This window comes from Mesocricetus auratus, unplaced genomic scaffold (assembly GCF_017639785.1).
Source record: "Mesocricetus auratus isolate SY011 unplaced genomic scaffold, BCM_Maur_2.0 Super-Scaffold_100031, whole genome shotgun sequence".
NCBI lineage: Eukaryota > Metazoa > Chordata > Mammalia > Rodentia > Cricetidae > Mesocricetus > Mesocricetus auratus.
Window position 1 is genome coordinate 1305046 of NW_024429212.1, and position 17611 is coordinate 1322656.

General features: G+C 44.6%; 2 protein-coding genes across 3 annotated transcripts in view; one reads left to right on the top strand and one right to left on the bottom strand.

Annotated features, from left to right (window-relative positions):
• Window positions 1-5163, top strand: part of Angpt2 (angiopoietin 2) — a 51335-nt gene extending 46172 nt beyond the window's left edge. The window contains exons 8-9 of the mRNA XM_005082601.4: window positions 1773-1903; window positions 4283-5163. Coding sequence (XP_005082658.1) covers window positions 1773-1903; window positions 4283-4443 — 292 coding nt within the window. The 3' untranslated portion in view covers window positions 4444-5163. The remainder of the gene's footprint in view (window positions 1-1772; window positions 1904-4282) is intronic.
• Window positions 1-17611, bottom strand: part of Mcph1 (microcephalin 1) — a 191418-nt gene that overhangs the window by 107280 nt on the left and 66527 nt on the right. For both annotated transcript variants that reach the window (XM_040733413.1, XM_040733414.1), the window contains exon 12: window positions 7342-7419. In XM_040733413.1, the coding sequence (XP_040589347.1) occupies window positions 7342-7419 (78 nt within the window). The remainder of the gene's footprint in view (window positions 1-7341; window positions 7420-17611) is intronic.

Sequence of the window (17611 nt, forward strand, 5' to 3'; positions counted from 1 at the left end):
CTCTCTCTCTCTCTCTCTCTCTCTCTCTCTCTCTCTCTCTCTCTCTCTCTCTCTCTCTCTCTGTCTCTGTCTCTCTCAGACAGGGTCTCATGGAGCCCAAGCTGGTCTCTAACTTTGTACGTAGCCAAGGATGACCTCAAACCCCTGATCGTCCTGTCTCCATCCCTCAGATGCTATGATTATAGGCATGGGCACTGTTATGGCCAGCTCATGGCTGTTCTTAATAACAGATTTGAAAGAATGCACTTTTATCTGGTAGGCCTCCAAAGGATCTAAAATTGAACAGCATTTCAAATAAATAGAGACTAATAAAAATAGCTTTCTCTCTTATATTACTTGCCTTTGGGGGACACTTAATGAGTCCCCTGAGCACTGACCTTTCAAAGACAAGAGACCGAAAAGGAGGATGAGCCTAAGGGGGGTTCTTGTGGGGGGTAGCACATATCCGGTCTGCCTAGGCTTAGGGAAAAGGACCGGAAAGAAACGTGTTTCAGATTCCCAAACACGTAAGATCTAGTACTGCACACACTGCATCTGGTGTCCTGGGGCTGCCATGAGCGTCCACTGTGCACATCGGTGGCACAGCCCTGGGCAGTGGTCCCTCCTCTCTGACTGTACGTGACAGCCTGACAACTGAATCCCAGTTGCTGGTTGGCAAGGGCAGCAGGCTGTACAAAGAAGAGCACATTCGGGGCTAACAGGACACTTCCCAGTACCAAGGCAGTGATTTCCCTTATGGCATCTTGGTCCAGAGCTCATCATGTCATGGGGATTCAGCATGTTAGTCTCCTGGAGCTGGTCACTGGCATGCTAAGACACCAACGCGACACCCTCACAGCCACCCTGACCTGTGAAAGCCAGCTCTGGCCTGTCTTGCACCCTCTGCCCACAGGCAGTTTGCGACAGTGATGTAATAGTTTACAGACTTACATGTTCTAACTGGGCATGCTGTACGTGTCTATGTCTAGCACTGGGAGGCTGAGGCAGGTGGACTGCCACAAGTTCAAGGTCAATCTGGACTGTATAGTGAGTTCCAGGCCAGCCTGAGCTACAGTGTGCAGCCCTGTCTCAAAACTAAAGCAGTAAACTAACAAAATGATCATGCTTTTCCCTGAGACTCTCCTTGTCGGCTCAGTTGTCTGCTACAAGTCACACTTTGGAAACAGACTAACACTGTGGGCCACAACCAGGTGTCTGAGCACCGACAATGACTCCTTTCCTAAGGTGGGACAGGGTTATTACACCAGTGTACCGAATCGAGGTAAAACAGTTGTCGGGATTTACTCTCTATATGACACTAGATTTCTCCCCTAACTCGACAGTCACTCCTTACCTCCTAGCCTCTCCACCCTAATTCCCACCTTGCCAGAACAGACAGGGTGTCCAGTCATTCCAGAACCTATTCCACTGTGACAGTGGTTGTGGGGAGCTCTGTGGGGACACTCCTTCGTGCTGCAGCCAGTCCCCCTTCTGTTTATCTGGAGGCAGTGGGGAAATGAATTACAAACCCCGCCAACCCCTGCTGATGCTGGTGCAGGCAATACGTGTTGCAGTTGTCATGAAAACATCCCTCTTTGTCGGAGGGTTTGATGATAAGTTGGTTCCTGTTTATACCAGTGCAAAATATTTTGTACAGAGTAGGCACTGGAGTGCACTAGCCGGCCCCAGCGCGTTCTGTAGAATGGAATTCTTCACCATGGGAAATTTTCCACTATGGTGAATCAACAATCCCAGCCAGTTACAGCTCTTATTTTTTCCTTTGCATGTTCCAGGATTCACCTTACAGGACTTACAGGCACCGCGGGCAAAATAAGCAGCATCAGCCAACCAGGAAGTGATTTTAGCACAAAGGACTCGGACAACGACAAATGCATCTGCAAGTGCTCCCAGATGCTCACGGGAGGTAGGGCGACTCGGTTCCTATTTGTGTTGGCAAGGAGCAACTTCATAGCCTAGAAGGCTGGCGGCATGGAGCTCAGACTGGCATGGGGAGAGCGGCCTTGATTTCATGAGAAGACAAGCTAGCTGGGTACCAGTACATTGGTTTCTCCTCCTTTTGGCCCAAGTTGATGGGAGAACATGACAGGGAGCCAGAATTGTCACTAGGCCAACAGTCTGTTCTCAGGAGTGAGCCCGGGGAAATTAGGTGGATATACGAGATCCAACAAGCTCTCCTGAGGTTGTGCTCACCAGCCAGATGAAAGGGAATGATTTAGCTCCATTTTACTTCATTTCTGCTTAGTGTAACACGCAGTCAAGACTTTTCAACTGTCTCTTTCTTGTCAAGGTTCTTATACGCAGCAAATGACTACAAACAGAAAGTGGGCAGGGGAGACAGCTGGGTGGGCAAGGGGCCTGACACATAAACAGGAAGACAGGCGCTCAGGTCTCCAGGACCCCTGGAAAAGCTAAGTACACGATGTGCTCCGGCAATCCCAGTGTTGGGGCTTGCTTGCCTGTCAGTCTAGCTGAATCCAAGAGTTCCCGGCTTGGTAAGGGACCCTAGCTCAGGCCCGGGAGACGGCTCTGTGGGTAAATGTGCTTGATGCCGAGCCTGACAACCTGAGTTTGATTCCTGGGTCCCTTCCCGTGGAAGGTGAGAACTGATTCGCCCAAGCTGGTCTCTGATCTCCACACCTGTGCTGCGGCATGAGCCCACCGTAAATAAATTAAATTTAATTAAATAGAAATATAAGTTACTACTAAGACAAGTAAGAGAGTTAAGCTTGAACCACAACATGTACGCCTCTGTCAAGAATCCTTGCATCAACAGTACTAACTGGATTTATTGACAAAACTGAAATTCAGAACTTGAAATTTCACGGATGTAGAACCCACTATAGAGCAGACACTGGAGTTCTTGGGAGAACAGAGTGGCCACTTGGTGGCATGAGTTGCCCCCATTAGTAGTAATTATTCAAAGGAAAGATTCTGTAAAGGGGGCTAGACTCTCTCATCTCACTGTGACAATCTTCTTTAAAATCAAATGACAATGGGGGTGGGTTCTGGGGCTGCAACACACCTAACCCCAAGTCTTGCCCGCCATTCCCACACTAAGACCTCTCCGTAGGGGCTGGCTGTTTCCAGACCACCCATGTGCTGCTACTCCAGAGAGCGGGAGAGCTGCTTCATAACCAAGGACACAATCTATTTATTTACCTAGTTCAAGATTTAGGGGCTGAGAATGGAGTTGGGAGAGACTGGGGAGGAGGCAGGCAGCCAGGGAAGGGCTGGGGAGGTCTGGGCTGAAAGAGGCCATGTTCCAAGCCATGGGTGGGCCCATGGGGAAGCTGACTTATGGAGGAGCGAGATGTGTGCAGGAGCAGCGACAAACATGGAAGGTGCCTGGATGGAGGTTAAGGCAGAGCTGTTTCTTCTGACACTTCTCCGTGTCCCAAAGTGTTGCACAACACAGGATCTTCCTATACACCCCCATTTATCATCATCACCAGCCAAAGAGGGTCTCCAGGCAGCAGTGTCCAGGGAGATGGCTGCATTCCATGGGGAAAAAAATTTGTGTTTTCAGAGAAGCTACCCTACAACGTCCCACCTGCCCTGAGGTGGTAGCCTCTGAATTGGTATTTGATCCACATTCTTTACTAACAACTCTTGTTATTGTTTTTCTGTATAGAAAAACAAGCATAAATGCTATCATACAACCTTACATAATCGGTCTTCCCCACATGAGGCTTAGAGACAAATTCAGATCAGAACATCATCCACGTTATTGCTTCATATGGCAAATCTTACCACCCTCCATGCTCCTGTTTGTGGGACCCACAGCTACCACAAGGAAGGTCCTTGCTACTGCCTAACTCTCCCTTAGCGTTCCACCTTATGGCCTTAAAGTTTCTTTTCCCCCAGCTCCATGGAGCACTAGGCACACGGCTTCTGTTCCAGCCAGAACAATCTGAAGAGGTGGGTGGGAATCATCTGGCCCGCCCTGCTGTCATGACTTCTACACACACATGTACCTACGCATGGCAGGCTTTTCACGCAGTACCAACCCACATTTCTCCGTGTTGCAAGGACTCTGCACAAAAGGAATTAGAAAGTGTGCGAGAGCGCATGCCATGACGGCACTGTGACTGCACAGGTGTGAAGTGTGTGCCCGGGGTGGAGCAAACCAATGTGGCTCTTCCCCACACCATGAGGGTGTGCGCACACCTCCTTTGAAGCTGGAAACTGACGTGCATGCCTGACCCCTCCCAAACCCCGCTGACACAGGTGCGCCCCGATGCCACCACCCGCTCCTAACTCCCTCTGTGTTTCACTTTCACAGGCTGGTGGTTTGATGCCTGCGGTCCTTCCAACTTGAATGGACAGTACTACCCACAAAAGCAGAATACAAATAAGTTCAACGGGATCAAGTGGTACTACTGGAAGGGGTCCGGCTACTCGCTCAAGGCCACAACCATGATGATCCGGCCAGCAGATTTCTAAATGCCTCCTATGCTACCAGAAGATCCTGCTGTGTCCAAAGATTAACCAAAAGCACTGAGAGACACCAATGCACAGCAGCAACCTCTTTCCCCATGAGGAGGTGCTCCTGGGGAGACGGGGAGGAGCTCTGTGTGCCAGACAGAAGCACATCACTTAAGCCTGCACCAGTAACCATCCCAAGGAAACCCAAAGGCACTGTGGTCTGGAGAAACACCTGTGGGAAGGTGACACTGCGCTGAGAATCAGAGGGACAGCATGCAGACTCTGCCACAAGGGACAGCGTTACTTCAGAGTTCATCAGTCAATAACTGGAAATCAGAACACTTAGAGAAGATAATCTTGGAAGCACAGTCCCCTAAGCCCGGTTTATAGAGTGTAGAAATATGCAGCACAGCCGTCACGATGACAAGACTGTGTCCCTCATGACAGCAGCGAGGAGTCTAAGTGGTGGTTACAGGTTACTATCTGGAGAAGCACAGTGCATTGCTTTCCTCTTAGGTGCTTTACAGTTTCATTTGAAAACAACACATTTACTTATCTTGACGGCTTAGTCTTTTAATGGCTGGATACTATTTCCTGTATGGTGGAAATACCCACATCTCTGGAATTACCACCAGGCGGGTGCCACGTTGGCGTATGTGGAGACTGTACTATTTTGTTTTCTGCCTGGCTGTTAAATATGAAGGTATTTTTAGTAATTAAATATAACTTATTAGTTGAGGTGACTATGTTTAATTTTTTATGGTAACATCTACAATTTTGTTTTTTAGTCACATACAAAAAATCCCCTGTGTCTCATGACAAGGAAGGTTGTTTTTAATGAAGAAAACACTGATTCGTGATGAAGAGACTTCACCATTGAGACAGTAGCTTTTTTCTAAGAGATGTTCCCTAGTAGAGTAAGACATGTTATAGAAAATGAACTAAAACTTGATTTGTGGTTGAGGAAAACCATCCCACTTATGACATCTACAAAGCAGTAATTCTCTGAATTATTTTAAGGAAAAAATAATTGGCCTTAGTAACATTTTTATCTTCACTAGGAAACTGATCAAGTGTTTTAGAATGTAAAGTAAAAAATGTCCTGCTTATAGTATCACCGGATGCTTCCAGAAGAAGTTTCAGAACACAGCTTTATGCTTGGGGCTGTTAAACCCTAGTTCCTCCTGTTCTAATGAACACCTGTACAGTGCCGTTTGACGCAATTTCTCATGTAGCCTTCCTTACCTGTCCATCTGCCCTTCTTTGAATCCAGATGTTGATTTTGTTTTGTTTATTTATCTAAAGCAGTGGTTCTCAACCTTCCTAATGCAGTTCCTTATATTTTGGTGATGACACCCCAACTTGAAAGTATTTTGTTGATACTTCATAACTGTAATTTTGCTACAGTTATGACCTGTAATGGAAATATCTGATATGATATCCCAAGGGGTAGTGACCCACAGGTTGAGAACTACTGCTCTGACCCATTTTCTTGCACACAGTCTTGGTGTCAGAAACCGTCACACACTGCTCTGTGCTCTGGCCAATCCGCAGACTCGGGTGGCTAAGGCACCCTTCTCTTCTGCCATGCTTCTCTTTCTACCAACTAACTCCAGAGTAAAAACTTGGTCCCTGCTTTCTGATAGCTGTTTCTATTATTACATTAGGGAACATTGATGCGCCCATGTGGCTTTGTACCCAGTTAGAACATCTGACACCAAAAACATCCCTCAGCTTCAAAAAGCATTAAGTTTCTTGACCGACCACAATGACAGGGACTGAGGTAGGAGAACGATCGCCCAGGAAACCGACATCAGGGTTTCATTTCTATCAGGCAGTCTCTCATGATCAGGAAGATGAATTTCAAAGGCAAACCTTCTGTGCGACTCAGAATTACACACTCTCTTAGGTCACGGAATGGGAGGAATTCAGGTCTTCACTTTATACTTCAGCTCCTTACACAGTATTTTAAACAAACAAACTTACTGGGAAGAATTTTTTTTTCTGTTCTTAAGAAAACATTTACAAAGTTGAAAGAAAATCAAAACAGTAATCTTAAAAATGAAAACAAAACAATGCAGCGAGCTAGATGACTGAGCGATTAGGGGGCAGAGTTCAGCTTCCTGCTGGGTCCCCGGCACAGGGCCACTTGGACAGCTACGTAAGAGCACCAGGAACAGCCAGAACGGCCACTGCCTTTCAGAGACTCATCTTTTCAAACAATAAACTGTCCCAAACCAGACAACATGTTTGGAAATGAAAGCCAACTTCTGCATAACCCTGTTTCCAGGCAAACGTTAATTATCTGAAAAGTCAGAATTCACTCAGCAAATATTTAAAATACTTAAGTCTTGATATATAAAATGATTGTTTCTAAATTAAAAAAAAGAAAAAAGAAAAAGAAAAAAACTACTTAAGAGTCCTTAAAGGTATAGATTAGGACAAACATCAAAATATAAAAACCACATCACAATGTTGCCAGGCCATGATTTTTATACCTATCAATTTTATCTGTATTAGCATTACTTTGAAGAGTTGTCTTTTCTTGTTAATATTTCTGTTTTCTACAGTCCTCTACAGGCTTTCATAATTTTTTTTTGAGAAAAGGTCTCACCCTATAGCTCAGGTCAGCATCAAACTTGCAGCAATCCACTCAGTTTAGTTTCTTGAATGCTGGATTGCCTAGGTTAAACAAAACTTCTCAAGGCGACAATTCTCATTGCACTTTATAAGTGTCCTTCCTCAAGTTTTCACATGTGATCCCACAAGTCAATGAATAGAAGGCATTTATTTCTAGGGAGACATCCTTTTAGTCTGAGTGAGACCACTCTTAACCTAAGACATGGAGTTTATGCTTGCAACAGTTTCCCAAGAAAACTATATTGCGTTTACCACCACCAGATAGTGCTCACTTACCGGAGCAGCAGGGAAGGACTCAGAGAGTTCAAAAGGCTCCTCAGAAATCCAGTGACCCAATTCTAAGGACCACAGCACCTAAGAGGGACACAATGAACAGAGAACATCAGTCACGGGTTGATTAGACTGCTGGGCAGTAGGTCAAAGTCACTTTGATTAGAACAAAAACAAAGCCCCTAAAATCCTAGCAAAGATGAGCACTGCGGGTCTGAAATCAGCCACCCAAACACCAAGACACTTTGGGAAGCCTCAGACTACCTGCTACAGTCACTAACAAACATGTTATTAAGAAGAACATCTCACTATGGTTGGAAATGGAGGCCAGTACCCGGCAACAGAAGCACCGCAGGAAGCAGAGAGGTTACCAAGGCTCACAGTTCCAGGGTACAGACCTTCAGGGTAGGGAAATCAAGGTAGTACTTGAAGCAGTGGTCATACTGCATCCAAAGTCAGGGAGCGGAGAGAGATGAGTGCTGAGTGCCTGATCTTAGCTTGGTTCTCCTTTTCATGCATTATGGGACTCAAGCTTAGGGCATACTGCTGCCCTAGGTTAGGATGGGTTTGGTCACCTCAGTAAATCCAATTAAGAACATCTCATACAGGTACGGACAGAGACTTACCTAAGTACAGTAAGCCTCACAAGTGTGCCTGAAAGTTGGTCTCCTAGGTGATTTCATGTCCTGTTGGCAATACTAACACAGTATTTAAACACTATTCTGCATTTATATGAAAGGCTATGTGTTAGGAATATAAGTTTTTAATTCATTGTACTTTAGAATCTTCCATAAATATCCTATGATTTTATGAACTAAAAAAATGCAGTGAGGGCTGGGGAGAGGACTCAGTTGGTGAAGTACATGCTCTGCTTGCATAAGGAGCTGATTTCGAGCCAGCAGAAGCTGTGTGAAGCGGGTGAGGCTCATGTGTGGAGCTGGACTAGGCAGAAGTGGGGTGAAGAGCATGTGCGGGCGGGGCTGAGCTGGGCTGGGTAAGCCTTTAGAACAGTGGTGGGGAGGGTTGTGGGAGATGGCCCAGCACATGGCAAATACAAACAAACAAAAAGCCAAAAGGCAAAAAACAAAACAGACAAAAAAAGACAGGACTGGACAGTCAGCAATCACGCCTACAAGACAGGAGAAGCAGCTATGAGGGTGTTGAGCTCAAGTCAAGAAAGGAGAGTGGAGAACAATATGGGAAAGCATATATCCATTAAGAATGGGAAAATACTCGTTTTCCTATGGAGAGATGCTTTGCTCAGCTTAGACACAGGGTCCTGCCTCAAAGTGGCGATGGGAAAGACTTGGCGCCCCATGGGAGGAGCCAAGGAAGTGGGGGTGGAGTGAGGGGAAGGTGGGGGGAGCGGGAGGGAATGGGAAAACAGCAAACTGTGTTCACAGGAACCCTGCTCAAGGAAAATACTACATTTTCAATTAGATCCCTGTGGTCACAGACATTTTGTCATTTAACTCCCTTTTTCTGTTTTCTCCTAACTTTTATTGACACTGGAAAGCAGGGGGATAAGGGGAGAGGAGGGAGGAGAAGAGAAGGATCATAGTAAGTTCAATAATAACTGGGTTAAAAACATTCACATCACACGGTGTTCCCCTTACTGCTATCAGCTGTCCTTTGCTATCTATCCTTTAGAGATACACTACCAATACTGTGGGTCCCCGTGACCTCACAGAATCAGCCCAGGAGATGAAATTCAGTTTCGCCATCAGGTTCATGTCAACATGTGGCAATGGTAAATCTTGTGGTGGGAAATGTGGTATACCAGTGAGAAGCCAGAAGTCAGCTGTAGAAATGTGTGTGGCACTGAAGTTCAAATTCAACCCACATTAAAATGTCAACGGAACCTAAACAACTTGGTGGAGAAAATTCATGTTCTCTGACTTTATTCCTTCCTAAATGTTAAGAAAACAAAACTGTAAGGCAGTTACAGAATGATTTTTCTAAGCAAATAGATAAATTCAATTTCTTTAAGAATACATACTGCATGGAGGTAGAAATCACAGAACCAGAAATACAGGAAAAATTGTGCTTTATTCATTTCTATAGACAAATCTCTTTTTTTGGCTCAGTACAATATTCAAAATAGAGGAAGTCTGTTATGTAGGATTCCAGGTAGGCTTGTGAAATGATCTTACCCAACCCCACATATTTCCCAGAAAATTCAGAGTAAGACAAAAATAACTAAGTAACTAAATACAACAAGGAGTGGGGTTGTATGCAAGGGATCGAATCCTATGTGTATATAAATCTCGAGAGGGGAAGTTATCTGCAGAACCCACCTCAATGAAAGCTCAACGTCCTGTAACCAATACTAGCCCATTAGACATCAGACACAGTAGATAACAGAAATGACAGTGTTAACATTCGATCATCACTCATAAAGTCCACAATTTGTTGATGAAATTATTGGAGGAACCATTTTCTTGCTTATTCTTAGATATAACTAGATGACGTCTCACCATGCAAGGCTATATAGTTGATGCTATACTACTCCGGTACCAAGTCTTTTCTTTTTAAAGATTTATCCATCATTTATTTATTTATACATACATACATACATACACGCATCTGGGTGTTTTGTCTGCATGTATATAGGCCATTGGATACCATGGGACTACAGTTATAGACAGTTGTGAACTGTCATGTGGGTGCCAGGATCGAACCCCGGTCCTCCGGAAGAGCAGGCAATGCTCTTAACCACTGAGCCATCCCTCCATCCCTTCCAATTCTCTTCATGTTACACACATTTTACTAACTCTCGTGGGCAATGTGAGGCAGTCTGGCTGTAGTTGGAGAAGCTAGAGAGCGGTGCCAGTGAAGATGACCGTTACATGTCGTGAGGAAAATGCGCTGAAATATGACTGGTACAGCAAAGTAACCACATTTTTAGTGCCACCAGAGACTGGAAGGGGGAAAGAGTTCACAGAGGAGGTGGTGTAACTAAACTCTGGAAAACAGAGCAGCCAAAGAATAGTGGCCAACTGAGGAGGGCTGAAAGCCTTAAGTGTCTGGAGGAAGAAGGCAACAGGAATATTTCATCATTTTGCAGAATTCCTAAAGCTGAGGGATGTGGGGACAAGGGAACCAGAGGTAGAGAACAGGGCAGGAGTAGCCCCTTTCCTGAAGAGAGAAGAGTTGTGGCTTTTCTAAGGGCAGAGAAGCTTGGACGGAACCTGCTGCTGCTCAGATGTCACCCAAACACAGGAACAGTGCCCTCAGCACTTACCCAGCAAAACAGAACAAAACAGAAAAAGTGGGGTTTGACCCTTGTCACCTTTCAATCTACAGGAGACCGGTTGCCAGTCAGGCTCCATCAATCCGTTTTGTTACCTCTGTGTTGGATATAGCTTTACCCCCACCATGAAGCAGTCACAGCATGGAAAATTAGGAGAGGAGAGGAGAGGACGGGAGGGGAGGGGAGGGAGAGGAGGGAGGGGAGGGGGAGGGGGAGGGCAGGGAGAGGAGAGGGAGAGGAGGGGAGGGAGAGGAGAGGGAGAGGAGAGGGAGGGGAGGGAGAGGGGAGAGGAGAGGAGAGGGAGAGGGACAGGAGAGGAGAGGGGAGGGGAGGGGAGGAGGAGAGGAGAGGAGAGGAGAGGAGAGGAGAGGAGAGGAGAGGAGAGGAGAGGAGAGGAGAGGAGAGGAGAGGAGAGGAGAGGAGAGGGAGAGGGAGAGGAGGGGAGAGGAGAGGAGAGGAAAGAGAGAGACAGAGAGACAGAGAGAGACAGAGAGGGAATATTCTGGTGTCATGGCAGTGGAGAAGCACCGACGGAACATTTGCCTGTGAGCCTGAGTTCTGAGAGAGGCAGAACAACCAAGGGATCCCAAAATACTGGAACCAAGGCTCTCTGATGTGCAGATGTACCTGAGAGAGAAATTATTCTACTGCAGGAACTCAGGGAAAGATACAATAAATCCCAGCAGTAGTCATCAACTCAAGAAATCAGGAAGTTTCGGAAATTCCATGGATCCTAGCACAATAGAGAGCTTAGCACCCACTCTGTGTGTGTGTGTGTGTGTGTGTGTGTGTGTGTGTTGTGTGTGTGTGTGTGTTGTGTGTGTGTGTACAGACTCACAAAGAAGTGTGGGAACACCATTGTCACAACATACCTGCGGGTGCTGGGGACCAAGCTTAAAAATTTTATAGTATTTTCTTTAACAGCTTAAATATCTCAAGGATATTTATTCACAAAGTATTTCCTAAGCAGAGACTCGAAGCAAAGCTTCCTTAGTTTAATTTCTAACTTCTCATAAAATGTTTTAAAAGAAGAAAATAATAGCAAAGTATTTTAATTTAAAGTGATGGTATATGGCTTGACTACAGCAAAAACCAAACTGTAAGACAGACTTTTTAGGTTGGGCTTGAGAAAGCTAATGGTTCCAATCAGCGGTGATTAAGTGCTGACATGAAATACAACATGACCAGGGCTCCAATCACTGACAGCACCGCTGTAGATCATGCTGAACCATGTACGAACAGCTACTCTGGATGAACAAACTTACTGTGACTGTACTATAAAAACTGGGTTTATTCTAGAGTCCCAGATGACAAGCCTTCCTGGCCCTTATGTTGGAGCCTGTTTGGAGAAAACAGATCTCCAGCTATCTTGTTAAAAACTCAACTTCATGGTTTGAGGATGGAGCCTGAGTTGACTGAGTGCTTGCCTCAGGAAAGTCCTAGGTTCAGTTCCTAGCATGACATGAACAGGTGTAGTGACAGGAACCCATGCACTCAGGAGGTGAGGGCAGGGTGATCAGAAGTTAAGGTCCTCATCAGCTTCGTAGGGAGCAGAAGGCCAGTGTGGGCTACCTGAGACCATGCCTCAGAACAAAACAAAATTCAATAGCAATAGGCAATATGAGCTCCTTTAGGGTCCTAGCAGGAAAGGAGCAAGAGAGGGCTTCCTGCAGTCTGCATAAAACACCAGCTAGCTCATTAAGTCAAGTCTGATGGGCACCCGAGTCACAGATTTAATCTGTGGGAACCTGATTAACTTTATACTAGTCAAGGTCTGCTTCATGTCCACTGGGTCAGCAGACAGAGTAGGAGCTGTCATATATACATGGTCTTATGTTCACTTTGATCAGAAGAGTGACAGGGTCATCTCTGCCACCATCTACCTACCTACCCTCCCCATCAATTATGGTTTAAGGAACAGAAGCATATTTAGCATTTTCAAGGACAATGGAAGTTATTTATTTTCTGTCATTTGCTGCTGGGTGGTGGTGGCACACACCTTTAATCCTAGCACTTGGGAGGCAGAGGTAGGAGGATCTTTGTGAATTCAAGGTCGGCCTGATCTACAGAATGAGTTCCAGTATAGCCAGGGCTACACAGAGAAACACTGTCTTGAAAAAACAACAACAAAAAATAAAAAATAAAAACAAAGCTGCAAAAAGAAACATGCCATTTGGTAAAATCATAAATTTCAAATTATAAAAATCTCCCCACCAAAGGGCCTAGGTCTTGCCCTGGATGAAATGACAGACTCTGGAGATCCCTCCAAGGAGGGCCTCATCCTCCCTGGGAAATGATATGGGGATTGGGTGGTGTGCTGGAGGGCTGGTGCAGAGACAAGGGAGGAGGGGTGGAGATGGAGCTGGGATTCACATGTGAAGCATTCATGCTTCTAATTTAAATAAAAGCATATATTGAGTCAAAAAAAAAAACCTCCCCATCAGATGTCACAGTCTTAGTCTCAATGATTAGGGTGATTTTTCTCAAATAACGAAAGTTAGAATTTGGACTACGTACTTCATTTTGGCTGCTTCAAGGTAATGAATAAAGTCTGTGATTCTTCCCCAACCAAGAAGTACAAAGAACTGATTAAACACACAAAGCAGGCAGCTTGGGACAAAGGGCAAGCTAGTTAATCCTTCACATATATAAATATGTATCACCCATCTCCATCAACTGAAGAGTAACCAGGCAGTTAATGAAACAGTGTGGCAATGTAGCTATTTCTAGGTAACATGGAACTTCAGGAACTTCAGGACAGAGGCAGAGGGAAGTGGGGAGGGAGGGAGGAGAGAGGAGAGAGGGAGACGGGGTGAGAGACAAAGAGACACAGACTAACAGTTTAATTCTAATGACAAAGTAAATGGTTACTTATGTCCCACACACATTGGAGCCAGAAAACAGGAGGCCTGGGCTTCCAAAGAACCCAGCTTGAACTGGCAAAGTTTCAAGGCAATAACATTTGTTCCAAAATAAGCTCTCCCCCCTGCATTTCCACCCTATCTCACAACACCAAGAAATGCTTCCTATAATTACATAAAATTATTTTTAAAAGTACAAGCAAGCAGATCCAGTAGATGCAGTGCCCGCCACATTGGAACAATTTTTCAGGTGTAAATCTTTAATGGTAGTAAATATTTCCAAATGCAGTTAACTACTTTAAAGTATAGAATTTAGTTTGTCCACAGTGTGCATTCATCCCTCTGCAGTTTTAAAGCTTTTTTAAAAATTAGATAATAAAGTCAATACTCCATTTTAAAACTTTAGGCATATGAGTGCTTTGTCTACATATATGCCTGTGTACTATATGTGTGTAGTTCCTAGGAAGCCAGAAGAAGGCATTAGAGCTCCTGGAGCTGGAGTTAGAGATAGTTGTGAGCCACAGTGTGAGGGCTGAGAACCAAACCTGGGTCCTCTGGAAGAGCAGCCAGTGCTCTTAACCACTGAGCCATCCCTCCAGCACCTCCTTCTCGGCTCTATTTTGAAAACAGGGTCTTACTCTGGCCTGTACCTTGCTATGCAGACCAGACTGGCCTTGAATTCAGAGACCTCCCTGCCTCTACCTCTCAAGTGAGCCACCACACCTGGATCAAAACATAAAACAACAACAGAAGCCTGCCGATGCCTACAAAGTCTTCCCCATTTTCTCTCCAGCTCTCTCCTGACAATGACTGATCGGAGCTCATCTCCATGAAGTCATCTATGACAGAGATAGCACTAAAAAGCACCAGCAGGTACGTGATCTCTTGTAAGGCTGTCAAGGCTCACCTAAATTATGATTTTAATAACAGATCCTGAAAGGTGTCAAAGTCTTTGCATAATAATGCCACATATTCACATTTGCTGACACTATACAGATGACTTTTTATCCTACTACAGATTGGGACTGTGATTGCTAACCCAATGCTACAGGGCTTTCAGTAAGGTTAGTATGAAACCCATGATCTTATCCACTGGCAGAAATAACATGTGAAAGTCGAAGCCTTGTTGAGAATAAAGATGACCCCCTAGGTCACCTTTGGAATTAGCATGGGCCATAAGTTATGGAAGTGCTAGATTCAAATTCAAACCTCACCAGTTTGAGCACAGAGCCACTTGACCAGGAGAATTTACTAATGGTATTCAAGCCACCATTCTCACAGATGCTCGTGCTGATGGATGGAAGCAGCAGGTGGAAATCACCGGGAAAACAGCCTCTTTGTCTACCTGCATGCCTCTGAGTTCTGGGATTGAAGCCGTGGACCACCATTGCCGAGCTACCTTCTCCCACCCCCAAGTCTTGTACATTCCTCCTAATACCAGCATAACCAGACCTGTCACAGAAATATTCCACATCTGGTGCTAACTTCTATCTTAGTTACTTTTCTATGGCTGCCATAAAACACCGTGCTCAAGGCAACTTATAGAAGGGTTTATTTGGGGATTACGGTTCCAGAGGAATAGGAGTCATAGCAGGTAGTGTGGCAAGTAGGTGTGGTGCTGGGGCAGCTCCTGAGAGCTCACATCCTGATGATTTCCCATGGGAAATTGTGTTACTTTTTTGAAACCTCAAAGTTTGCCCTCCACCCCCAGTGACACAATTCCTATAACAAGGCTACACCTCCTAATCTTTCCCAAACGTTTTCACCAATTGGAGACCAAGTATTCAAACATGAGTCTATGGGTCATTTTCATTCAAACCACCACACTGCCACACACACACACACACACAAAAAAAGACTAGAAATTAAAAATTAAAAGCTTAGTGGCATTTAAGACAGAGAAGATAAGCAATACACCATCAAAAATAAGCATCTCATTTAAAGAAGATATTAACAGACAGAGCCTAGATACCAGATGGTAAGACGAAAACAATTTACGTATTAACATATAAGCTTCTTTTACATGTGTCTTAATTAGGGTTGCTGTTGCTATGATGACACACTGTGACTAAGAGCAAGTTGGAGAGGAGAGGGTTTATTTGGTTTCCACTTCCACACTGTAATCCATCACTGAAGGAAGTCAGGACAGGAACTCAAGCAAGGCTGGAACCTGGAGACAGGAACTGATACCCAGGTCATGGAAGGATGCTGCTTACAGGCTTGCTCTTCATAACTTGCTCAACCTGCTTTCTTACAGAATCCAGGACCAGCAGCCCAGGAACAGCACCACACAATGAGGTTGCCCCTCTCCCCACCAATTACCAATTCAGAAAATGCCCCTTGGGGTTGGAGAGGTGGCTCAGAGATTAAGAGCCCTGGCTGCTCTTCCAGAGGACCCAGATTCAATTTCCAGCATACACATGGCAGCTCACACCTGTCTGTAACTCTATTTCCAGGGGATCTGACACCTTCGCACTAATGCACATAAAATGAATTCAGATAAATTCTTAAGAAAAGAAAATGTTTGTCAGACAGATTTTAGGGCCATTTTCTCAACTGAAATTCCCTCTTTTCAGATAACCCTGGTTCGTGTCAAGCTGACATAAAACTAGCAGCACGGAATGTATGACTTTTTGACAGGGTCTCACAGTCATTAAGCTCCTCCTACTTCTGACCCCTGCATTCTGGGCATCTCTGCATATCCCTTGCCAGCATCACAAGAGGTGAGCTCTATGAAAGGGAGCTTGCATCCATCCTACCCAGTCCTTTCCAGTTCACGAAATGAAAATGAGGATCTCTTGAGATCCTAAGACTAAGCTGCTCAGTCATAGCCACTTTTAAAATAAGCTAAGCAGTGACCAGGGTGACCCGGCATTTCACCACTGGACTTGGATGTCAAATCCAAACATCTTTATAAATAGCATGAGCATGCACTTTCCTTATCAGAATGAAAACAAAGAAATGACTATAACGAATTCCGACGTAACTAAAATAAATAGCAGAAACATCACTTCGCAGTATGAAACAAGAGCACAAGTTGCTGTGGCCAAGGAGACAGCACACTGAATGCTACGGTTACTAAGGGAAATACCAGATTTTATATCACTTTTAAAAAATGAGCACCAGGTCACAACCTTGACTCCATCAGAAGCAAGGAGAAATTCTCCGATTTATAAAAGAAATAGGTCACATATCTTCTCACTTAATCATTCAAAAAATAAGCACTGGGTTCCATGTCTGATTGAGTACCAGACAGAGTATGACTACCTTTGTGACCAAAGTGCTCTTTATGGGACCTGGGGGGTGTGGCTTCCTGGGAGAAAGCTTGCCCATTATGTGTAAGGTCTTGTGTTTAATCCCCAGTGATAAGAAGAGAGGGGTGAAGTGAGGTGTTGCTATAATTTAAGCCTTGAAATCAGTGTCCTGCTACAATAAAGAATACCAGAATGCCTGGAGGACTCAAAAATCGAAACAAGCAAACAAAAACCACTATCAGTGACATTCATTGTATGCATGCTCTTCTTTTTTGTTCTTTTGTTACTCAACAAAACTGAAGAGAAAATGATGCCTGTAGCATCAAGTGACCTGTCTTTGCTTGCTCAGGGTCTGAGATGTGGCACCCTGTGGCGGTTTGAGGAGGAAGAGGCTGCCACACTGAGGACAGAGCCCTGCACTCTCTTGTACTGAGCTTAATGACTTGGTCACATCCTGGCATGAGTATATCGACATAAAGGTCCCTAAAGGGGTTGTGTATGGCCTGAGATGGCCACAGGGAGATAAATTATTAGGTATGAAGAATGTTAATATACCAGCAGAGACATGCTCTTTCAAACAAACCAAGACCATCTGAAAAGAACAGAGAAAAGTCTGATATAAGCTACATTAATTTATTTTGCTTTATATAAGAAACTTTTTGTTTAAAAAAGAAAAAGAAAAAAAATAAAAGTCCAGAGAAAAGGGCTACCCTAAGCATACTGCAAGCTGTTATTTCAATTTCAGTAAACAACCTCACACTGAGCTGTACGTATTCTTCTTATTCTCTGGCAAAAAAAAATGCTTATTTTATTTTAGTTTTTTTTCATAAAATGTATCACACAGTAAAATGAGGGATACTGTCTACTAACTATAGTTTTGGAAGATAGTACAAAAGTCTTGAAAATCA